Raw genomic sequence first — 24880 nt, 5'->3', positions numbered from 1 at the left:
GGCCTACCGCCTGCCAGCATCTGTTCACGGAGACACAGCATCACAAACTCTCCGGACTGGAAGGGACTTTAGAGGTCATCCACGGCAGCCTCAGGGCTGGCACTTTCAGACTGTTCTAACAACTTGAGAGTTCTTCCTTCTATTATTCGGAGACTGTTTCTTTGGACTTCCCTTTAACATGCTGTTAAAGATATGGGTCAGTCGTGGAAGCCTTGGTAAGGAGAAGCATGTGCGGGCTCGTGTTTGTGGGTCTAGCGGTGAGGAGCGCAACAAGGCCAAATTTGGGAACATGAATTCTTTTTGTCCTTCACACGACAGCTACAAGAATGGTCTCCATGGTTACAGCAGCTTCTCAGAGGTGTCTAGATTTTCATTTGCTATATTTCCCTAAATGTCTGATTTATGAATAATCTGTTTAGGTAACCTGCTGGAAAGTTTCTACAAGTATATGAATATCAAGGAATATATATTTATATATATATTCACAGCAACAAAAAGTAGGCTGATGGGCATTTTTGGAACATTTTTTTTTCTCCCATTAAAAACAGAAATTAGGATCAACTTAAAAATTTTCAAGTTAAACAAGATTCACTGCCTTCATGTTCTTCAAAGGCATGTGAGCTGGAGAGGGGCTGGAGCTAACCTAATTATGTTTCCTTTAATGTGAAATAGCTATTTGCCTGACATTCTATTTGCATCTCACCATCACATTCAAATAGCTGGGACATTGATTTTTTTTTCCCTAACGTTCCCTTTGAACATGAAAGTGTTTTTTTTTTTTTTTTTCTCCTGCTTGTGAGAACAGTGATAAGAATGGATCGATAATTACATTGTTGGGTAAAAATGAATATAAATTTTATTGAAAAACAACACCAGCAACAATGAGGGGAAATCATACCTAACAGCCAGTGGCCCACACAACTCAATGCACACGTTATGAAAAGTAATCACCTCTTCAAAGCTCCAGCTATGCATCCAAATGAAAAGAAATGATCAACCTCAGATAAACTGACGGGGGACGCAGATGTACACCACCTCTCACCTCGGAAAGCTTTGCCAACAGCAAAGGACGCTACCATGCTATTCGGTCCCCCGTTTGCTGTGGGTGATCCAGTGAATTTCAAAAATTAAACTGGTTTGGAAAGAACTGGTTAGCATGGCAGCAAAGACCCAAGACCACTGAGAAATTTTTTCTACTTTTCCAGTCCTTTGAGAAGAGGATTTCACAAACTTTCTTGGCAACTTGTCCCTCCTGCTTAACAACAGGAAATACTTCTTTACGTCTAGCCTAAATCCTTCATGCTTCAGTTAATCTATTTATTTCCTCTTAATCTCAGCAGGCTGTCAGGGGTTTGTCCTGGTGGGACAATGTAACATATGGGGAACACACAATGATCACAATCAGATTGGAGGCAGAGTCCAGCTGTGCTAGTGGCGCTTCCAAAACAAGTTGAACAGAAGTTAATTGCAGTTGTGGTTTTCGCCCATTTGCCTCGTCCCACTCTCCCACCCTCCCCGACCCTCTATGCCCTTCTGTGGCTTCAGGGCTGCCATCCTAGGGCTTGCAGCAAAAGCTTTCTGAGTTCCATCAGTTCCAATTTTTCACTGATTTACGAATGAATGTGGTCAGACTGTCCCATCCACTTCTACCCGATTTCCGGGTAAAATATTCCCAAACGGTTATCACGTTCTCGTCTTCGCACCATGCCAGGCAGTTCCTTGCCTCGCTTCACAACTTGTGTGGGAACGACGTGCTCCACGGATACATGAGAAAACTCCGAGAAGCCACGAGAAGGCACTCAGTGAATTTAATATAAACATCCCAGCCGCATTTTTTTCAAATGCTGCATAAAACCCCCAGCCTCACGGGAGTTTGCAGCACCTGCAGCTCCGCATTTCGGACAGCAGGGGACGCCCGTGCCATTCCACTGGCCGTTAGAACGCCTCGGTCGGGAAACAAAGATGGGGATTTGAATAAAAGACTTCAAAATGCAACCCCGAATTCTACCCTGAGCAGCATGCGTGTAAAAATTCATGAAGATTGGATTTCATTTCATGTATTTTTACTTCAATGGAAAGAAATGCAGGTGTTGTCTGTGCCTACAGCTGTCTTTACAAGGAGCGGGGGGCGCCTGGTTAAACGAGCAGGGAGGGGTTGCTGATGCTCCCAGGCGCTTGGCGAGGCTGGGCCACCGTCTCCTGCTTGGGACAGCTCCTGTTTTGCTGGGTGGCATCCTTTGTGTGCTCCAGAATGTATAGACTAATTATACTGTTTTGTAGAGGATGCAAGTTTTTCCCAGCAGGACTAGCAGCCAGCTCTGGGTCCAGTGAGTGACATGAGTCATAGAAGGCACTTATTATTTTGATGAAACACAGCGCGTTTCTTTCAGCCCATAAAATCAAAGGGGTGAGAAAAGGCTGTTTCCAGGGTGTAAAAACTCCTCTTGTTCCCCTGTCGTGGTGCACAGCAGTTCCGCCTCTGCAGCCTTTGTGCATTTTCCAGGCGTGAGTGACACAGTGCTGAATGCCTGGGTGGCAGAGCCTGCCAGAGGACGCTGGACACAGGCCAGGGCAGCTCAGCCCACCGTGATGTACTGCCCTCGTGTTCCAGGGCCCCCAGCCTGGTGGAGGATGGGCCCCCTGAGACATTCCTCTGGACCGGGTCCATGCTGGGGCTGGTGGGGATCTTTGTGGGGTGGGACCTTAGGGAGATGATGGACTGGAGTGTTTGGGAGCCTGGAACTTGAAACAGGCTTGGGCAAGGGCGGCAGCTGCCACCCTTGCTCTGGGACGGCTGGGGCAGGGCTGCAGCCCCAGCACGGAGGACTGGCTTACACAGTACTTGGTTAAGTGCTCCACGAACATTCGCTGAATACACAAATGTCAGGATGAAGGAAAGGAGGCGTGAGGATCCCCAGCAGCTTTGGCTGTAGCTAGTCCGGGGCATCCAGAGCGGCAATGCAGGGAGGGGAGTACTGGGCAGTGCTGGCTCTTCCAGGCCCAGGCCCTGGTAGGCGGGGCTGCAGAGCCGAAGGAGCCAGGAGGGCAGGTGAAACCACCTCCAACCTCTCCATGTGCTGGGATGGTGCTGCAGCGGCCATGCAGGGCCTCTCAGGGCCTCTCCATCCTTCCCTCCTGCTGCCCTCATTGGAGCCAGTCTTTCTGCTGTTGCCATGGCAACACTGGCCTGAGGTGCTGCTAAGGGCCGGCTGGGCAGGCGAGACTTCTCAGGCCTGAGCAAACAAGGAGCTCTGGACGGTCCCTACAGAAGGCAGACCCTGGGGGTCTCTCTTGAGAGGAAGGAAGGGACATGGGATAGAAACTGCTCCCAGGGCAGGTCGAGGTCCCCCAGGTGTGGCCTTGGTGGTAGAGATCTTGGGGCTGGTGGGACTCTGCTATTGTGGGGGCCCCCAGCACTGCACCGTTCTTACTACTTCACCTGAAGTCTTTTTGAGGGTTATTGCCAGGGGTCCCTAAGGGCCCAGAAGCCTCCTGGGGTTCCCAGTGTGGGTTTCAGGCTGGGGCCTGAGGCACAGGCTCTGAGAGGGCTTGCAGGAGCTGAGTGAACTGCTGATAGACCGAGTAGATGGTATTAATCCCTCTGAGAGCAGAGTCAGGGGTCTTACATCCTGAGACCAGGGTGGTGGGACTGCCATGCATCCCTGCCTCTCTGGCCCCCACCCAGAACACGAGGAGGCACTGGCTGCCCTCGGTCCTACAGTCTCCCATGACGTTTCTGGTGCTACATTTCAGGCACATACAGGGATTGTGGAGGCCCTCGGCCACCGGGCTAGTTGGGGGACAGTTAGCTTCCTCTCTACGCCTTCCTTCTCAGGACCTGGAAGAATAAGAAGCAGCATCGGGAATGCAGGAGGTGGTCAGGTCTGGAAAAAAGATGACAGTCTGACCTCCCCTGGGGTCCGAGAGTTGGTGAGAATTTCTGTGCAGCTCCTGGGAAGGGGCTTGAGAATTCAGGATGACTCAGCCTCACGGATCACGCCCGCTTCTCTCTCCCCATCACGGAAAGGTGTTTGGCCCCGGGCGGCAGTCCTGCTTCCCCACACCAGCCCGAGAACAACAAGGACAGCGTTAGCACGAGAAGGGGGGTGTCTGGGCAGTGAATACAGTTACAATACCTTGGATTTACATAGCACCTTTGTCGTCTAAAGGGCCTTTGCCTCTGTCCCCTTGGCCACTGACATTGCAGCCTCTGGCAGAACAGGAACACGAGGCAGAGGTCCAGAAGGGATTCCATGCAGACTCAGTGGTGTCCGGGCTCTGTGCGTGGCCCGGCAGGGGTCGGGGTGGCAGGTGGCCCTCACTGGGCGTTGACCTGGTACTTGAGGATGTAGGAGTAGAAGCTGTGGTTGGCGTTCTCCAGCACCATGACGTACACCTCCTGGCAGCCTGCGGTGCTGCAGCTGCCCTCCCAGTAGCCCTCGGGGCTCAGGGTCAGCGGCCACGTGTCCTGCCCCTTCACCAGGGCTTTGGCGACGCCGTGCAGCTTCAGTTTGAACGGGACATTGCGGTTGGCAGGCAGCACGCCCGACAGCGGCTCCAGCAGCTCATTGTCCACCCCCCAGTTGCCAAAGCTCTCGGGGAACACGGGCCAGTTCACCTTGGTGTTGGTACAGCAGATGAGGTAATTGAAGACGAAGAGGTAGTTGCCCGGTTCCTGCCTCTTCTTGACGAAGATCTTGAGTGCAAACTTGCCGGCGTGGGGCAGCTGCACCTTCAGCTCCGTCTGCTTCTCCCGGTGCAGCTGGAAGATGTAGCGTCGCTGGGTCTCCTCGGTGACGGGGCCATCGTCTCCGTGCAGTGAAGCCAGGACGCTGATGCCCTCCTCCACACCGAAGCTGACGGAGCAGCGCCCGTCGCTGGTGTAGATGACGGGCTCAGGGTGGGACGGCTTGGTGATGCCCATCTGCTCCGAGAACCAGCTGGGGCCCACGGGCTGGTGCAACTCAGCTGGCAGCCGGACGTCATTGTCTGCACAGTGGCACTTGAGCGTGTACTCCAGCACGGAGCTATAGATCTCCGAGTTGCCCTTGGCAAAGATCTGCAGCTTGTAGGTGCCCGCGGTCGGGGGGTACACATCCAGCTTCATCCCGTTCTTCCGGAGGCTCAGCAGCCCGTGCTCCTGTTTGCCGTTGAGCATGAACATGAACAGCGTCGGAGAACAGCTCTCGATGGTGACTGTGGCCTTTCCATTCACTGTGGGGAGAGCCAGGATCAGGTGAGAGGAGTCCGACCTGTGCTGGTAATCGTATAACAATAGGATCTCTGGGCAGGGAACCCTGACTTACAGCATCTGCCCATTTCCCTGGTGGAAACACCTTCACCCAATTATTTTAAGCCACCAGCATGACCTCATTGAACATCATATAAGCCGGTGGCAGCACACCTCTGGAAGGGTTCTCACCCCTTTGGGTGGTTCTCTTCCACCAGCTGGGGGTGGTGGGTCTCAAGAAAAATCTGCCCCCAGTCATACGTGCTTGCCTTGCCCATTTGATTCACATCAGGTGAATGTTGCCAGGGGGCTTAACCTGATTCCAGGGCAGGGGAGAGGGCTGAGGGGCACGGAGGGCCAAGACCCTGGTTGGAGAGCCATCTCTGACTTTGCCTCCAAGTCTCAAGTCCTGCTTCACCCTGCTCCCTTCACAGCTGGCATGTCAACAATCACCTTAAAAACTTGTTGCTTCCCTCCTGGAGACTGTGCTCCAGGGACAGAACTGCTTCCTTGCGGGTCCTCCCCGCACACCCACCTCCACCCTCTTCTCCAGGCCGTGCTTCCTGAATGGAGTCAAGTGCACAAGAGGATCGTGTGCATCCCACACACGCCTCGCCCCTTGCCCTCCAGCGCTGTCTTCCTCTGTCCTGGTCATTGCTGTGGGTGTACAGGGGGTCAGTTCTCTGTCTTTACAGCCCATGGGCACTCCCCTCCCTGGTCCCTGCTGCTTTGCAGGATCACAGGGAGGGGCAGGGCTTCTCTGAGAGCCTTGCCTCCCCCTCCCTCAGAAGCTGATCACCTGTCCCTCCTCCCAGCCACCTCCGACTAGTGTCTCATTCACACTCTCTAGTAGCCTCTCCCACATCGGGATCCAGAGTTCCTGCTCTGGAGGCAGAAAGCCATGCTCAAGAATGCTATAGGATGAGTGCCCCTGAGACTTCCCATCTTATCAGCCACGAGGCCCAACTCCAGGATGCTCAGTTGCTGCATTCAGTGCTACCTCCCATCTTGGGAGTGAGAATCCCCACAAGGGGAAGGGGGCTCCACTGGCCTCCCCGCCCCCTGCCCCCACCGCCTTCTTTATGGCTCTTCGAACCAGAAGACGTTCCCTGCCTTCTCAGGCACTGCCAACGCCTCACCTGCCTCTCCTCCCACGCCCCTCCCTGCTGCAGCTCCCTCCCACTCATTCAGGTCTCTGAAACCTGGCTTCGGCCCCCATCCTCCAGGTCTTCAGTGACTTCCTTGGAGGATCCGGGTCGCCGATCATACAGCCACCTTGCTGTTCGTCTTGCATCTGCCACCCACCCCAGCCTGGCCTCCCCACCTCCTCTGATTCTTTTTCCTTTCTGTTACACGAATGGTGGTATTCTTTGTGCTTTTGTGCTGTTTTCTTCGTGTATGCTCCTTCTCCATGGCTATCAGCCACCATGAGACATGGTTACCTCCAGAGGAGAGTGACCAAGAACAGCAGATCACTATCAACTTCTCTCAGTTGAATCCCTCCTCAGGAGGCAGAAGCTGCCTCAGCCTTCATGGACCCTGTCCTGCTCCAAGTCGCGCCCTAGAGGTCCCCGTGCAATTCCTTTGATGCATCGAGGGCTCCTGGCATCTCCACATGGTAGCTCAAGGGCTCCTGAAAATATCTACCCTGGGGCTCCCTTCCGTGTGTCACAATCAAACTGGAGGCCAGAGGAGAGGCTTGTCCCCTCCTGCCTTGCCCAAGTCAGGCCCATCCTCAGGCCCACATGGTATTCCTGTACCTGCTCCAGGGGGACACCCCTTCATGTTCCAGGGCCTTCACATATGCTCAGTGTCCCCCAAACCTGGCTAAGACTTCAAGGCAATGTTCTGACCACAAAGAAGGCTTTTCTGATGCCCTGGGGTAAGGCAGGCGGCTGAGTGAGCTGGAAGCTGCCCTTTTGGCCCTCCCTCTCCTCTAGGGAACTTAGCAGTATAGTAATGTATCAGTGATGGGTAATGTGGATCCTCCCTGCTGGGTGTGGGTGCCACAGGGAAGGGCCCGCTTGTCTCCTTTCTTGCCATGTCCTGGGCCTGGCTGGGGTGCCCACCTCAGGGGGTTCCTGGTGAAGGTGAACTGAATGGCTGGGAAGCCTGGAAATAAAGGAACGGAGACCCTTGGGACTCTGTTAGAGCCTGTGACCTCCTCCTCCCCTCACGCCTCCGTCACCCTCTCACTATCCCTTCTTGCATTTAGCCTACCTGTTTCCCTCTCTGCTTTCTTTTCATCTCCACTCTTAACAAAACTAGCTCCGGCAAAGAACTATTCTTTAAATATGCTTCATGAATATGCAATCAAATTTTAGGTTTACTGTATATTCGGAAACCCAGTGTTTACATTTCTCTGTCTCTTAAAGAGGCAAGCTCCTTGGTGGCACTGTTTTGACGTCTGTGTGACCTGGCGCAGTCCTCCCCGTGGCCCCTGCTGGCTGGAGCAGCCCCTGTCTGACAGGCATCCAGGGGGCACAGGCACACTCTGAGACAGCAGCCTCACGCTGTTATTTCAGCAGCAGGAGGCATTCGTCGTTTTAAAAATTATCCCAGAGCTTGGCAGCCTGGTTATGGAGACCGTTGTGAGGTTGAAGGGAAGAATCGGCTGGGACTAACATGGGTGCCCGGTCACCTGAGTGTGGGCATGCGTTGGCCAAGCTGGGCCGGGTTCTGCATGCCAGTGGCCTAAGGACCTAGTCGGGGAGCAGAGGGGGTCTCCCAGGAGAGTGCTGGGGGCTTTATCAGGAAGGGGGCTGCTGAGCAGCAGAGTGTTGGGAACTGGCGGAGAGCAGGCATCACAGGAGACAGGGACGGACATATTTCAGGGAGGACCCAGCAGGTCTCCCACATGTGAGCTCAGGTGCCCCAGATGAAGGCCGGGCTCCAGGGATGCAGCCTGGCCTCTGAGGGCTCCCCTCACCACCTGGATGCCTATTCATCTGCCTCCTTCCTGCCTGCAGGCAGAGCCAGCCTTTTCCAGGCAACTTCCCCTGGGCTGGATGTACAGGACCCCTAGCTGTCCCCAAGGCTGGCCTGGACTGGCATTCGCTCCCCATCTCTCCACAGGGACCACAGGCAGCTGGATGTGGACTGGGAGGAATTTGGGCACCGGGTCCCAAGGCGCGCAGCACCACAGTTAGGGCTCAGCCCAGTGGGGTCAGTGCACCCCCACACTCCCACCAAGGGCTGCCTGTGTGCTCCAGGAGAGAAGGCCAGAGCTCACCTGGGGCTGTTGGGAGGCCTGTGGGGCCTGTTGGGAGGGGTTTGGGGCCTCCCAAATGGCATTAGTAGTAAAGAACCCGCCTGCAATGGAGGAGATACGGGTTCCATCCCTGGGTCGGGAAGATCCCCTGGAGGAGGGCATGGTAACCACTCCAATATTCTTGCCTGGAGAGCCCCATGGACAGAGAAGCCTGGAGGGCTACAGTCCATGGGGTCTCAGAGTCAGACATGACTGAAACGACTTAGCATGCACACACCAGGAGTTTAGGAGCTTCTGTCGCGCACCTGAGCTGGAAGGCGTCGGAAGCCAGGCTGAAGCAGTCCTTTCCCCACTGTGTGAGCTGAGAGAGGCTTCCCCAGTGCGGGGCCACTAGCCCTGGCCCCCCAGCATGCCTGGCCAAAAGCTCAGCCCTCCGGAGCTGCATGCCCCTGTCTTGGTTTATGCTGGTGGGATGGGTTTCTGTCCTTGCAAATGTGACCTGCGGCTGCGTCTTGCCCTGACGGCCCGATGGCCTAGGCAGCCTCAGTCACCCCTGCACAGCCCCCACATACCGCTTCCACTGAGCTGGGCACTGGCAGGGCAGCCCACGAACCCAGTTACCTGTTTTGATGATGGAAGTCTGCGGCTGGGCGCTCAGCATTCCCTTGTTGTAGAACTCACTCTTGTGATACATGTTGCTCTCAAACTGCCTCAGGGATTGAGGGGGTTTGAGCAGTTGCCAGTTCTTGTTGTCTGGGAAATGGTCCTCGATGAACAGTGCAGGGTGGGTGAGGAAGTAGAATTCGTTGTAGCTGGAGGGGGGACGGCTGGTCAGAAGCCATGCTGGAGGCACAGGCCCTGGCCATGCAGAGGGGCAGGTGGGGCCCACAGAGGGTCTTTGGGGCCTTCTTGAAGGTAACACATGGGGGGTCCTACCCACAACCCAACGGGAAGAGGCACCATCTCCAACCCTGACGTGGGTGTGGCAGATGCCCCCTCAGCAGCTGCTTCCAGAGATAGGAGACAAAGCAGGATCTGAGGCCCCCTTTTAAGAGACGGCTACCGCCTGGCAGTGCATGTCCAGGCAGAGAATGGGTTCCTCTGCTCTCAAAAACAAAGGGATCTAAAGGGAGCAAAGCCAGGACCCAGGGACAGGTGCCAGCGGCGTGGAGGGAGGGCAGGCAGGGAGACTGGGGAGCCAGCTCCATGCTCTCTGTGACTTGTTGTGGGCAGCTGTGCAGGGGGAGGCCCTAATGTAGTCCCCGGGGCTGGCTAGACGCAGCTCTCTAGAGGTCAGTGATGAGGATCAGGAGAAAGGGGGACTCCTCCGAGATGGGAGAGCCTTCACTCAGCCCAAGGCAGGCAGCACTCAGAGCCGACAGGGCAAAGGAGGGTGTGACTGACACCTCCTCCCAGTATGGGCTGTGTATACCCACGGTGTCTGCCACGCATGCAGGGCTGTCAGGATTTAAACTGCACAAGTGGGGCAGTACTCTCATTTTTCTGGATGAAAAGGCATTTGAGCTGCTGATAAGGCTAAGGCCAGAGCCTTGGAGGACAGACGTGCTCCAGACCTGCCCCCCAGCCACTCTGCCCTGCAGTGCCCACAGGGATGCTGGGCACCCTGACACCCCTTCCCACAAGCCAGACCCCCTCCTTCAGAGGTGGGATATGGCTGCATTTACACTGGAGAGGAGGAGGAGAAGCCCTGGTATCTGGGAGAAGCAGTAGGAGAGAATCCTGGCATCTCAAATAATAACATAGTCAATGGCCAAAGGCCCGACTATGAGTCTCTGGTGGCTCAGAAGGTAAAGAATCTGCCTGCAATGTAGGAGACCCTGGTTCGATCCCTGGGTTGGGAAGATCCCCTGGAGAAGGAAATGGCAACCTACTCCAGTATTCTTGCCTGGAGAATTCTACGGACAGAGGAGCCTGGTGGGCTACAGTCCGTGGGGCAGCAAAAAGTCGGACACGACTGAGCAACTAGGCCTTTTTAAAAGCCTGAGGGGAGCCTCCAGACAAAGGAGGTTCTCAACCCTGCCTTTCTTGGCACTTGCCCTGTGGGCAGACTCTGTGCTTTTAGCCCTTGAGTGGAAAAGGAGCGCTGGGGAGCCAGAGGGGGAACTGAGACAGGGAAGGGTGAGGTGACAGAAAGGTCACCTGTCACCAGCCTGGAGCTAGCTCACCCCGAAGCCAGAGGAAGGGGGTGAGGGTCCGCAGCACACAGAGGCCCCCAGCTCTCCTTCCCCTTCCACCGGCCTTCTCCGCTGCCGCCTCCTTCAGGCTCCTGCCTCCCCTGTCTCCATTGACCAGACCCCCGCAGAGCTGAGGTACTCACAGGAAGGTGAATTTGGACGTGGAGGAATCCACCAGGCCACTGCCCCAGGTGCTGTCCACCAGGTGCCATCTCCCCTCCAGGAACACAGCATTCCAGGCGTGGTCAAACTCCCCAGAGAAGCTCTGCCCCAGCTGGTAGCCAAAGCCCTTGGAGTAGCCAGGCACGGTCACACACTGCACTCCAGCTATCCTGGGGCGGGACACAGGCTCTGAGAGGCGGCTCCTGCTGGGGGTCCCTCCGCCCCTGCAAGTCTGTCTGTCTGTGGCCCTGCCTCAGGCCTGTCTGCTGTCAGTCCCTCCATACCTCTCCTATTCCCTGCCTTCCACACAGTCACACACACACAGCCTGAGGGCTTTTATCTGCAGAGGTGGAGGCTGGAGGCGACATGGGCTGGCTGGCTTGTCCCCCGCCACCTCTGGTGCAGACAGACTGGCTGCAGGCTCCTCCAGCCTGTACACAGCCCTTGGGACTGTCTCTCCCCTGAGTTGACCTGGGGGCTCTGCTGGCAGCTGTAGGAGGACACCGGTGCAACAGCGAGTTCCGCCTGGTGAACATGGAAACCAGGAGCAGGACAATGTGCCAGAAAAACCAGAGTGACTCTAGACACATGGATGGGGAGCTGGGTCTAGGTGACATCTAGGTGTCAGGGAGGGGTGCTGGATATGAGGGTGCAGGAGGAAGCTGAGCCCACCTCCCCTCCACCCAAACCGGTGATACCCAGGATGCTCGCACCAGCCCGTCAGATGGGGCTCAGCATGAGCTGTCTGCCGAATCCGCCCTCCCCTCGCATGAACTGGGGCTGCGCTCCTAGTGTGGCTGGGCCTCTATCAGGGAAGTGCCTGGTGGGGGTCCCTTCAGGAGCAGGTCTGCAGCCTCAGTTGCTCTAAACAAGAGGTCATGGAGCCTCAGGGTAATAGGGTGAAATGGCCATAGGACAGGCATGGGGACAGAAATCGGACATTATCCATATAAAAATGAATGTTTAACAAACAATTAGCATAATATTGGATTAAATATGACTTATCTGCATTTACATATCACTTGTTGAGAGAACGAGTGGGGCAAGATGTGGAGCTTGCAAATCACCCCACACGGCCTGAACTCCCCTCTTCTGCTCAGCGGCAGGCCTGCCCTGCTGAGGCTCCTTATGGGTTGGGAAGTTTTACAGCCACCCCATGCCCCCCACCTCCCTTCTGCCTGCCACTTCACAAAAGGAGATTCAGGCTCCCCAGGCTGTCAAAGAAATCCCATGAGAACAGACCAGCTGGGCCCGTGGGAAGGATTTCGGAAGCACTTGGGGGTGCGAGCAGAGAGCAAGAGAAAGTAGATCCCATGTCAGGATTCTGCGGGTGAAAGGGAACACTGACTCCAGGAGCAGAAGGGCCCCCCAGAGGCAGGAGGCCCAGCATGGGTGGGTCCAAAAGCCCGGAGCAGGGGCAGGGGGAAGAAGCAGCCACACCCAGACAGCCCCCTCCTCATTTGGCTACAATGGGATGCGGGGCCCAGGGGGTTTGTTTTCAGGAGGTGGGATCTGAATGAGTGCAGTCTCAGAGAAAAAAGGCCTCTAATACTTAGAGGTCTTTTAGACCCTCCCCTTAGAGAGGGGAGAAAGTGAAAGAAAGTGAAAATGCAGTGAAAATGCAGTTGCTCAGTCATGTCTGACCCTTTGAGATCCTATGGACTGTAGCCCGCCAGGCTCCTCTGTCCATGGGATTTTCCAGGCAAGGATACTGGAGTGGGGTGCATTGCAGAGCCACCAGGGAATCCCTGAGAGGGGAGGGGTGCGTGCAAGGCCAGAGGGGTGGGATGAAGATGATGGGATGGGAGGGGCCTTCCATTGGAGGTCGGGCTCCACATACTCAGAGAGTGGATAAGGAGAAGGAATGTGGTGAAAAATATTTAGCGAGATAAGAGATGCTCCTGACACATTCACTGTTAATTGACAACCTTCTACAAAACCCCATCATCAGCACAATCCCTGAGTGTGTGTATGTGTGTGTGTGTGTGCGCGCGCACAGAGAACCAGAAACAGAGGGGGAGGGCAGAGTGAGAAGACAGCGCAGAAGTCATCCGGTCTCTTAGTGATGGGATTTGGGGTGATTTTAATTTTCTTCTTTAAGCTTCTCTCTATTTTTAAAATTTTCAATGATGATTATGTGTTGCTTTTCGAATTGGAAAAAAAAATCATAAGTGCTACTTGAAAATGACACTTCTAGTGAGTTATTTTCCTTTCTTGGCCAGAACATTGGTGCCCATGAATTTCTAGGACTGGAGGAGGGAGAAATGAGTGGCCGGCATGTGGAGGATGGGGAAGGGGCTGCTTCGCAGGGAGGGGAAGGGAGCTATGGTCCTCAGGAGCACGCTTGTCCTTCACTCAGAGCCACCCGACATCAGGGGAGGCAGGAGAGGCACTGAGTTCCCACGTGGCCTCCAGGAGCTATGATAAAGATGGGCTGGTGTTGATGTGGGTAGAGGGCTGGCTTGAGCTAAGTGTCCTGGGAGAAGCCGTGGCCCTGGGCAGAGGTATCCTCTCACCCAGGGCCAAACTGGAGGTCAGATTTGAGCACCAAGTCAGGGAATAAGCATGAACGCCCCACCCTGTGCCTGGGAAGGGCTCCCTGAGGGCTTGGGGCTGGAGGGGGTGAGACTGGCCTGGGTTGAGCCAGGAGAACCCGTTCATTCCATTGTGACCTTGCCAGGCTCATCATGGGCAAAACGAAAGGTTGGCGTTAAATGATCTCTAGGGGTTGATTCTCCACTGACAGGCTGAGGAGAAGCTGGGAGGGCTGTGGGGAATGCCTGGGGCAGAATAAAGATGAAAAAATCCCCTCAGCGGTAAGCTTCTGCCATGCTTGACTATGATGTGAGGATATTTTATTACCTGGCAGCAGTGTGCAAGATGAGTTGGACAAAGCAGTCGTAATGTAGAGCATTATTGTTAATAATCCATAACTCTCACGCAAAAATGTGGAACTAGTCATTCTAGCTGCTGGTTGCTGGTCAGGTGACCCACAACCACCTCAGGCCTCCAAAGATTGCTGACTGTATACACTCCGTGCAAAACACTCTACAGGGGATCATATCCCCTGTACGATATAATATCCCATGTCATATCATTTAGAAATGCAATAAATACTACAACATAATAAATTATGATGCTCTAAAAATAAAGCTCACTGGCCACCCTCGATGTTCTCATAGTAGGAAGAGAATGAATATGTGAATCATGACAAAAATGCTAGTGATCAGCACAGCTCTTGGGCTTCCCTGGTGGCTCAGATGGTAAAGAACCCACCTGCAATGCAGGAGACCTGGGTTTGATCCCTGGGTTGGCAAGATCCCTTGGAGTAGGGCATAGCAACCCACTCCAGTATTCTTGCCTGGAGAATCCCCATGGACAGAGGAACTTGGCGGGCTCGTAAAGAGCTGGACACAATTGAGAAACTAAGCATAGCTCTTTCAGGAAACCCAAAGGGGGAGGAATTTGCTGGAAAGATCTGAGAGAGCACTGAAGAAAAGGCAGAGGATGAGAAACACTTCCACCTCTTAAGGAACCCCGACCAGCCATCCTAGAGCCCAAAATATCAGCCAAGGAGATGTGTCTAGTAACCTCAGGCTGCAGAGTCTTGGTTTTTACTTTTGACAGTGTGGAAAACCTCAGCGCCAGGGGTAATGCTGCGGAGACGATGGATCCAGACTGTGACTGTCACTTTAAACAGCAGGGTGCTCAGGGCTGGTGCACTGGGATGACCCTGGGGGATGGGATGGGGAGGTGGCGGAGGGGGTTCAGGATGGGGAACACATGTACACCCATGGCTGATTCATGTTAATGTACGGCAAAAACCATTACAATATTGTAAAGTAATTAGCCTCCAATTAAAAAAAAAAAACAAAAACCAGCGACAATCCGGGCCCCGGCAGCAGGATGGCTGAGCGGCCTGGGGTGGACGGTACACCCCACACATCAGCCCCTGACCACAGTGGGCTTCCTTAGCTCTGACCACTTCTCCCTGGATGTCGGGACCACATGGGAAAGAGGGAGGGTGGAAAGGACGAGAGCTGTGGGAGAGGTAGCGAAGCATGCACTGTTTTCCTCTCTTGAGAAAAACACTGTGATTTCTAATAGTAAAATTAGGAAGCATGGTTTCATTACCTTTAAGTCCAACGGCCAGTTTAACTGGGCAAACACATGAATTAGAATTTTTTTAGGGCCTGCAGTTCCCAAAATGGTCCCCAAGAAGGTCACAGAAAACAAATTTATGGTTCCCAAAGGGGAGGAGGGGGGAAATCAAGTAGGAATTTGGGATTAAAACATACACACTACTATACATAAAATAGATAACCAACAAGGTCCTACCGTATAGCACAGGGAATTATATTCAATATCTTAAAATAATCTATAATGGAAGAGAATGTAAAAATGAATATATACATATATATACATGTATAACTGAATCATTTTGCTGTACACCCGAAACTAACACCACATTGCAAATCAACTAGATTTCAATAAAAACGAAGTGTGTATGTGTGTGTGTATATATATATATATATATATATATAATTCCAAAACGAGATTGAAAGCAAAAGTTGCTCAGTTGTGTCCGACTCTTTGCGACCCCATGGACTATAGAGTCCATAGAATTCTCCAGGCCAGGCCAGAATACTGGAGTGGGTAGCCTTTCCCTTCTCCAGGGGATCGTCCCAACCCAGAGATTGAATCTGGGTCTCCTGCATTGCAGGCAGATTCTTTACCAACTGAGCCACCAGGGAAACCCAGTTTGTGGTTTCTACACTGCAGCATGACATGCATAACCATGACTTATGTTTCACAGTTTATGCAGCTGATTTGTTATAAAGTTGGCAGTGTTTATATTTCTGCTATATGGTCCTCTTCTCCTTTCCTTATGCCACTCCCCCGCTTACAGTGAGGTCAGTAACTGTAATCATGGTAATAATTCTCACTCCACAGGCCTGTTAGAGCTTTTGGAGGTTGACTTCAGGATCTCCTCTGTGACAAGTGAGGAGTCAGCAGTTCAGAGAGGGAAGCTGACTTGCCTGGGGACACACAGAGGGCTTGGGGGCATCAGTGCCAGGACTCGTGGGGCCCAATGCCCAGTTCAGGAGGATCTGCATCGCACCAGCCTTTTTGTACAGCAAGATTTGTTTCAATCCATAAACTTCCAGGTGGTATACAGAGTAAAATTAAAGATTGGTTTGCCATAGTGATGCAATTCGTCTTCATGAGCACTGTCCTTTGATGTATCTAAAAGGGTGGTGGGGTTTAGATGTTCCTTTCAGAGGCCATATAGGATGGAGATAATTTAAGGTTATCCTGTATATCCAGCCTTCGGGGCCTCTGGAACCAAGCAATGTTCTGGGATTGTCTGGGACATGATGCGGAGCAGCAGCACACCGCTGTGACAGCTGGAAGATGCATGGGAAACAGACTGACATCTGATTGGTGACAGCCAGTCTCCTCCGCATCAAAGCCTGAAACTGGTAATAAGCTCTTGGCTTTCTCAAAAGTCCCTGGAAAATCTGCTAGCTGGTGGTGTTAGAGCCGTGGTAACAGGGGAAGAAATTGAACTGGAGGCTGACTTGCTGGCAGAACTCTGGGGAATTAAGCATGACCCTTGCAAAGAAATGAAGTGGAATTCGTGAAGGCTGTTGGGGAACTGAGGCAAAAGCAGAGACATGAATGCTGGACGAGAGAAAGTCAGAAAGAAGTTGGACCAGCAGTTACAAGCAACAGTACTAACAAAAAAGGCACACTGGTTACTTGAGAAAGACGATGAGGAAATGAATGATGTTGCAAAAATATCTGAATTCCCCACCAAATTACTTTATTAAATCAGTCTTTAATGAGGCCATTGCAAGGAGGCAGACTGGACTGGTAGAAGTAATGCCAGCTATGTGGACACAACTCTTGCTGAGAGGCCACTCTGACAACCAAGCAGGGATAAATCAGCAAGTGTGGATTGCACGTCCTTGGTTATTAAGGGATCTGCTAATGAATTTACCAAACCCTCAGCAGTTATTTTAAAGAGAAGAGGGCTTAGGAAAGACACATGGCTGAGGTTACTGATCTTTAAAGCCAAAGTTAAAGGAATTCAGAGAACTGTGAGCTATTGTTAAATATCCCAGGCTATGTGGAGAGTATTTCACAGGGTAACTGCCAGGTGGGAACATAACTTTAAATGATGCAAAACGTTGGTCTTTTAATGATCAGCTTCAGGCCAGAAAATGGCCCTTGTTAAGCCTCTGGACTAGGCCAAAGAGTTGACAGTTCCACTCAAGGCCAATGTCAATTTTCTGAGCCTATGTGAGTCTATGTGGTCTGTAGAAAAGTTCTACAGAGCAAAGACACTCCGATACTGAGAGGACAGGGAGGGTTAAAAATAATAGCCCCCAAGTTCTCCTTTACTCCTGCCAGTAGTCAGTGGAGTCCCCAGTGTACAGATGAGAAAACCGAGGCTCCCAGAAGCTTCAGTTCAGTTTAGTTCAGTTCAGTCGCTCAGTCGTGTCCGACTCTTTGTGACCCCATGAACCTCAGCATGCCAGGCCTCCCTGTCCATCACCAACTCCCGGAGTTCACTCAAACTCACGTCCATCGAGTCGGTGATGCCATCCAGCCATCTCATCCTCTGTTGTCCCCCTCTCCTCCTGCCCCCGATCCCTCCCAGCACCCAGAAGCTTAGTGCCTTCCAAAGGGAGCAAAACGAATGAGTGGGACGTTAAGGACTGGAGATCAAGGACTGGTAAACTAACTGAGGCCCAGAAGAGTCTTTCTGGCTGTGAATCTGGCACTCCTTCCATACCATGCTAAGAAGACTTCTACTGGATAAGAAATATATACTCTGTGACTTAAAACCCCAAGTGTTTTCAAATTTGCAAATTAAGATGAAAATAATTACACTCTGAAAGATGCTAGGTTCCAATAGAGCTGAGCGTAGATGGAGGGTTATTCCCTTATTTAAAAAAAGAAGGTCCAACTCATACAAGTCCTGTCATTTCCTGTCACTGAGGGCCTACTGTGTGTAGGATTCTGAGATGGATGTTCAAAGGGAAAGAAGAAGGTGGGGGGAGACACGAAGACATGTAAAACCAAAAGAAGAAATGAGCATAGGCAAAGCCTATATGAGAGAACAAAGTCCAGAAAGCAATAGGACAAAATGTTAAGTGTTCTCTAACTGGTAGGATTCAGGGTAGCTTAATTTTCTTCTGTTTTCTTCTATGCACTTTATAAATCACCTATAGTTAAGTTTTATTTTTAATTTAGAAAAGTGATTAAATAAAAGCCTAAGCAAGATCTGAGCTGGTGTATAGGTTTGTTGATGGCATCTGGGGAGGGAGAGGTGGAGCCTAAAGAACATTGAGAGGCAAGGCGAGCAGATGGAGCAGGATTAGCCGCAAGTGAGGGCAGTGGCAGAGGGGGCAGAGCTGGAAGGGAGGAGAGGCTGCAGTTTGGAGGACATTATGGGGATAGTGTGAGCTTTTAGTCTTGTTCAGAACCTAGGGCCCGGGAGCCAGGGCAGGGGGCTGGTGAGGACCCGGGTTCCTAGAAGCCCTGAATGTATGTGGGGTGCCTGGGTCTGGGGTAGCGTGGGAATGTAGGGGGGTGGGTTGCAGAGGGCTTGGCATCCTCTGCCTGCTGACCCTCGGGTCCCCTCGGGGGCTGTGGTCTCAGGGGTGGGCTTGGACGTAGGGGACGGAAGAGCAGAGAGAGAACAGAAGGGATGGAACAGCGTGTCTGTGATGGGTGGTGGTGATGAGGGTGGGAGCCTGGAGGGCTGGGGGTCAGGCCCGGAGTGGGTGGCGGGTCCCCCTGGGAGCAGGACATCGTATGGCCGTGGTACAACACTGTCACACCACTACCTGCCCGCGGACACTTTAGTTATCGTCTCTACTCTTGGTTTGATGAATTGCCCCCTGCAGTTCTGGTCGGCTGAGGCTTGGGAGCCTGAGGAGACTCATTCCCAGAGGCCAGCACAGGCAGTGGGTGCAGTCTGTCTACCCCCTGGGGAGGGGCTTTGCAGTGGCCCCCAAGGCTGGCTGATTGTTACTGGAGGAACACGGCAGAACTTAGACAGTGGGCACAGGAAACTGTAGGGTCAGCAGGGTTCCCCCAGCCTGGAGTCCATCTCCAGGTCACACAGAACTGGCAGTGAGGTCTCCAAACAGCAATGCCTTCCCTACCAGCCACTCGCCTGCTCTCACCACCTCTGCGTCGCCCCCGCTCCTCCCCCACCCCACCCCAGGCATCCTGGCCAGGTGCTTGCTCCCAGAGCATCGGAAACAGAGCCCAGAGGAGCTGCTGCCCAGTGATTCAGCTTTTCCAACGGACACATTTTTTTCAGGTGGGGGGACTTTGTTCCCCCAAGAGGCCCCTGCGCCAGCCCCGAGGACAGCCTTTCATAGTCCTCCTGGCGCCTGCAGCCATGGTCCTGGCATTCCCACATCTGCCATTCTTCTAACCTTCAGCTGCACAGAGATGGGAGAAGGTGGAAAAAGGGCCTTTTATAACCAAATTATCTCCGTGCATTCATCTGCCATTATGTTAATGTATCGCGAAGCCCGGCAGATGGTACAAAGTCAATTATGCTGGTGTTAAAAAGGGAGAAATTGACCTTTTCAAGACTCACTTGGATTCAGAGTAGAGTTTGCAAACTCCCATTTCAGGTCCAGTGCGTGGGTGAAGGCACAGGGCAGTTGGCAGGGGGAGGCGCTGGGTCAGGGTGGTCAGCCTGGGAGCACTTTGTACCTGCACATTCTCTCAAAGAGCCCAGCGTAGCCGTCACAGTTGGTCTTCTGGGTCTGCAGGATGACAGTGGGTTTGAAGGCCTGGCGGTCCTTCTCCTGGGCAGCCTCGATGTCGTATTCTGGAGAGCAGAGAAGGAGGCTGTGAGGAACCAGGTCCTTGGAGATGAGCAGGCTGGTGCAGAGGAGAGAGGGGTCCACCCCTCTGCCCCTGCCCTCTGCTCTGCTTCCAGCATCATGTGGGCTGGCCTCCCTTGGGCCTAGGAGAGGCTGCTGTGGACTGAAGGGAACAGGGCCCCAGGCTGGGTGATATCTGGGAAATGTACCCTTGGGTGGTGGGAGGAAGTGCAAGGCATTGGCAGAAGGGGCCACCTGGCTCTTTAGGTCTCTGAGCAGGGGCTGGAGGGGAGGGACCAACACGTCACTTGGGCAGTTGGGGGCTCTGCACGCAGCTCTGTAAGCAGAGCCAGTGAGGCTGCTCCCCCACCCCTGCTGCAGCCCCAAGGCCAAGGCCTCACGCTATGCACATGGAGCTGAGTTACTGTTAACGCTCGTCCCAAAAAGAGAAGACAGGCCACTTTACTTGGCTAACGAGAGAGCCTAAGACCTGTGTGAGGCCTTGAGGCAGAAATCATTGTGGCCTTTGAGGCAACAAAGGGTGTGTGTGTGCCCACGTGTGCCCACGGGATGTGTGTGTGTGACGGTGTGTGTGAGGGTGTGTGTGTGAGGGTGTGTGTATGTGTGTGAGGATGTGTGTGTGTGTGTGAGTGAGGGTATGTGTGTGTGTGAGGGTGTGTTTATGTGTGTGTGAGGGTGTGTGTGGGTATGTGTGAGGGTGTGTGAGGGTGTGTGTGAGGGTGTGTGTGGGTATGTGTGAGGGTGTGTGGGTGTGTGTGAGAGTATGTGTGAGGGTGTGTGTGGATATGTGTGAGGGTGTGTGGGTGTGTGTGAGGGTGTGTGAGGGTGTGTGAGGGTGTGTGTGTGTGTGTGAGGGTGTGTGTGTGAGAGTGGGGGCCGCACACAAAGTCATATCAGATGTTCTGATTCCCATCCTGCTCCCTTATTAGGCCCAGGCTGAACTGCTGAGGTTGACGTGGCAGAAGGTGGCCCTTCAGGTCCTGTGGCCAGATGGCCTACCTGTGTCAGGTGAGTTCATCCTCTAAGCTGAGTCCCTAACTGCCGCTCTGGGAGGACAAAAGGAAAGCCCAGTGACAGCAGGTAGGGGATCTTCGCTGGTCACTATGTCGCAGGGAAGTCTCTAGAAGTCCATCCTGCCACTTGGCTTCTCCATGGTCTGTAGGAGGCAGCAGCCAGCTTCCCCTTAGCAACCTCCTGGGGCTTTGCCTGAGCTGGTCAGACAGCTGAGGGGGTCCTGTGCAGAGCTGGGGGCAGCTGCGTGGCCCCTGGCTCTCAGAACTTGGAGACCAGGCTGAGAGTGGCAGCGAGGTCACTGGTGTGGCAGTAAGGAACAAGCAGAGGGGTGCCCACCCTTCCTGGCATGGATGCTTTGAGAAACCTCTGGTGCTGCAGTAACTTTTCAAACAACTTTGACTCATCCCCAGCCACCTCCTTCCTGGAGATGACCTACTGCTCTGGGTTCTCATCTCTGTGGAGCAGGTCGACCAGGAAGGCAGGACTGAGGGAAGGCTGTAGTTGGGTGATGGGACTCAGCTCTGGCTGTGGGCAAAGGGCCAGGTGGGATCTCTACCCCTGGCCCTTCATGGAGCACACAGACTCGGGGGCGTAAACACGGACAGCTGGTGCGTATGAGTTAACCTTCCTTAGTCTGGTTAATGAACCCTGGGAGCCCTTCTCCTCCACCTTCCATCTTATTGCACACACACTGGTGATGGAATTAAGCCCAGAGATGCTCCTCTGGGAACGGTGTCCCAGAGCCAGCAGCTCCACAGGCGGGCCTACCTATGTGGTGGCAGATCCAGATCCAGATGGCACGGACAATCTCCAGGTCACTGTGGGCCTCCTGGAGCAGGTCGCTCACCAGCTCCTCAAGGCCACTCTTGACTGTCACCTGGGGAGTGGGAGGGGTGTGCTACATCAGGGCCTGAACATTGGGTATCCATAGGCAAAAGAATGAAGTTGGACCCCTTACGTCATACTGTATAAAAAATTAACTCAAAAATAATCAGTGACCTAAATATAAGAACTTAAACCATAAAACTCCTAGAAGAAAACACAGGGGTAAATCACCATGACTTTGGGTTTGGCAATGGATTCTTAGATATGATGCTAAAAGCATGGGATACAAAAGAAAAAATGGATTAATTGAGCTTCATAAAAATAAAAACTTCTGTGCATCAAAGGACAATATTAAGACAGTGAAACGATAACTTACAGATGGAAGAAAATATTTGCAACTAATGTATCTGATAAAGGTTTAATATCCAGAATATACAAAGAACTCCTGTATTTCAACAACAAAAGCAAACCCAATTTTAAAATGGGCCAAGGACATGAATACACAGTTCTCCAAAAATTTAGATGGCCAATAAAAATATAAAAAGATGTTTATCATTAGACGCTTTAACCTCTGAGCCACCAGGGAAGCCTATCATTAGTCAGTAGAGAAGTGCAAATCAAACCTACAGTGAGATACAACCTCACACCCACTAGGATGACTGTAGTTTAAAAAAAGGTAGGCAATCACACACACACACACACAAAGGTGAAAATGTGAAGAAATTAGAATCCCTGTACATTGCTGGTGGGAATGTAAAGCGATGCAGCTGCTGTGGGAAAGTTTGGTAGTTCCTCAAAAATTTCAACGTGGAATTACCATGCGACTCAGCAATTCCACTCCTAGGTATACACACCCAAAAAACAAAGACAGATCCTCAGATACTTGTTCACCAATCCTCCTAGGGGCAATATTCACAATAGCCAGAAGGTAGAAACAATGTAAGTGGCCAGAGATGAATGGATAGCCAAGTATGGTATATCCATGCAATGAAATATTACTCATCCATGGGAGTTGGTGATGGACAAGGGAGGCCTGGCGTGCTGCGGTTCATGGGGTCACAAAGAGTCGGACACGACTGAGTGACTGAACTGAACTGAACTGATGAAAAGGAATGAAGTTCTCCTACATGTTGCAACTTGGATGAACCTTGGAAACATGATGCTAAGTGAAACAAGTCAGACACAAAAAGACACAGTGTATGATTCCACTTACATGAAATACTAGATAAATTCATGGAGATAGTAAATTGGTTATCCATTCATCTCTGATGGCCACTTACATTGTTTCTACCTTTTGGCTATTGTGAATATTGCTCCTATGAGGATTGGTGAACAAGTATCTGAGGATCTGTCTTTGTGTTTTGGGCCTATGTACCTAGGAGCAGAATTAGAGGTTGCCAGGGGCCTTCTGTCCCCCGTTCACACGCTGTGGAAAGGCACTCAGGACCACCCACCCAAGGGACTCAGGATGCACTCACGAGGGTCGGGCAGAGGCTTTGCCACCCTGGGTTAGGACACTCCAAGCTGTCTTGAGGGGTGGGGGGCACACAGGCAGAGGGGCCAGCTCTCCTACCTGTGAGGCATAGGTGTCCAGCTTCTCAAACTGCCGCAGGTCCAGGGCCATGGACTTCAGGCTGGAGCGATCCCAGGGGTAGGCTGGAAACACAGGAAGGCTGGTCAGTGGCTGTGACTGGCCAACAGGACTGCCTGGGGCAGGCCTCCCTGTCTTTGTGAGGAGCCGTGACTGCCTGACCTTCAGCATGACTCCTAGACTGAAACACTGCTCTCAAGAGCTAGATCTCCTAGAACGCTTCCTCTTTGGGAACTGTCGCAACTCCTCTAGTCCTCTGGGAGATTCACAGGGACCCTAAGGAGACCTGGAAAGTCAGCAGTAAAGAGACTGCACCTCAGTGAACTCAGCAGCCCCAGGCAGACTGCGATAGAATCCCTTCTCCTATCAGGTAGGTTTCTGCAGATTCTCTGCTAGCTTTTCCAGAAACAGTGCTCTGTGGGAAGCATCCAGGCAATGCTGCTGGCCCCTGATGCCCTGGCTTTGGTGCCCCGGGTGGCTGTGCTGCAGGGCACTCTGGGTGTTGGAGGAGGGCATGGTGGTTCTTGGCCACTTGGGCCTCCATGCGGTGAGGTGCGTCTGGCACCCAGACAGGCTTCTTCCCTTGCCCGTGATCAGCTGGAGACTGACTGCATGCACCATGAGAAAGTTAAGAGTTCTGGCAACAGGTGCCTAAGGTAAGGTGGGGGGCCCCAAGGGAGGCTGAGTCTCAGAATCCCTCACCCATGTCCTGCCTTTCTCAGAGGGAGTCCAGACCCAGGGCAGACTCAGATAGCTACTGCAGAGCTAACTGATCAATGGTCAGAGCAACCCAAGGATGGACAGGCAGCAAACCCCTGCCCCAGCCCAGAGAAGAGCCTGGGTTTTGGCTGGGTCTTTCTTATTCAAGGCCCAGGCTGACCAAAGTCAGGCAACCTGGGTGGGAGGTCAGGGAGGGAGTGGGAAGAGGATGGAGCCAAAGGGGCACTGATCCCCCAACTCCAGGGGGTCAACTCTCATTCTGCCATGTCATGATGGAGGGGGCGGTGAGTGAGGGGTGCTTTGGGGGCCACAGGACATGACAGCAAGCCTGGGAGGAGCAGAGCGATGGGGAAAGTGCCTGGAGGGACTGCACGTGGCCTGGAATGGCTGGCCGACATCTCCCTCACTGGGAGTTGCTGAATCCAGTAGCCTGGTCTCAAGCATGTATCTGTGGGGTACCTGGGGAAGTGAACGAGATAGTGGATCACGTGGTAAGGTTAGAGGTGCTCTGCTCCCTGGAAGGGTGCAAAGAGGGGGTCCTTTGCAGGCAAGCACAGAACAGGGATATAAAACCTCTGTGCCCAGTGCGGAGCTGTTCCTGCATGTAACCCACACATCCTTTGAGGACAGCCCCCTCTATTTTTAATTTAAGCAGAAGAATAATTTATTAAATGTTTTTAAGTAGGTACACAAGCTACAGGAGGAGCACAGCAGCAAGCACGGAGGCTGCGCAGTCAGAACCGGGGCTGTAAGTCAGAGTGGAAAGGAGTTGGAGACAGTGTTTTGGAGGCAGAACTGCTGTTCTCACTGAGATGGATGCAGTGGCTTCCTTGGTGGGGACAAGGTGTCACCAGCAGCTCTCGCCTAAGCTGCTCTGCAACACTCCCTGGGCTGGCACTGCATGTGAGGCACTGCCAGCTGGTTAGGGAGCTGGCCATTGTCCAGCCACAGAGGAGATCCCAGGCTCCAGTCAAGTTCAGCATCAGGAGCAGGCCACACGGATTGTTCTGCGTGTCCCCACTGATGCGGGCCCCTTCCTGTTAGGACCGAAGC

General features: G+C 53.0%; 1 protein-coding gene across 1 annotated transcript in view; it reads right to left on the bottom strand.

Moving 5' to 3' along the window:
* Positions 1-3576: 3576 nt before the first annotated feature.
* The window catches only part of KY (kyphoscoliosis peptidase), a 43566-nt gene continuing 22262 nt past the window's right edge, over positions 3577-24880 (bottom strand). The window contains exons 6-11 of the mRNA XM_070794469.1: positions 23090-23172; positions 21460-21568; positions 19544-19661; positions 10780-10968; positions 9063-9253; positions 3577-5214 (exon numbers count right to left, since the gene is read on the bottom strand). Of these exons, the coding sequence (XP_070650570.1) occupies positions 4319-5214; positions 9063-9253; positions 10780-10968; positions 19544-19661; positions 21460-21568; positions 23090-23172 (1586 nt within the window). The 3' untranslated portion in view covers positions 3577-4318. The remainder of the gene's footprint in view (positions 5215-9062; positions 9254-10779; positions 10969-19543; positions 19662-21459; positions 21569-23089; positions 23173-24880) is intronic.

This window comes from Bos indicus, chromosome 1 (genome assembly GCF_029378745.1).
Source record: "Bos indicus isolate NIAB-ARS_2022 breed Sahiwal x Tharparkar chromosome 1, NIAB-ARS_B.indTharparkar_mat_pri_1.0, whole genome shotgun sequence".
Taxonomy (NCBI): Eukaryota; Metazoa; Chordata; class Mammalia; order Artiodactyla; family Bovidae; genus Bos; species Bos indicus.
Note: the sequence above shows the minus strand (reverse complement) of the source record. Positions and strands in the feature narration are given on the sequence as shown.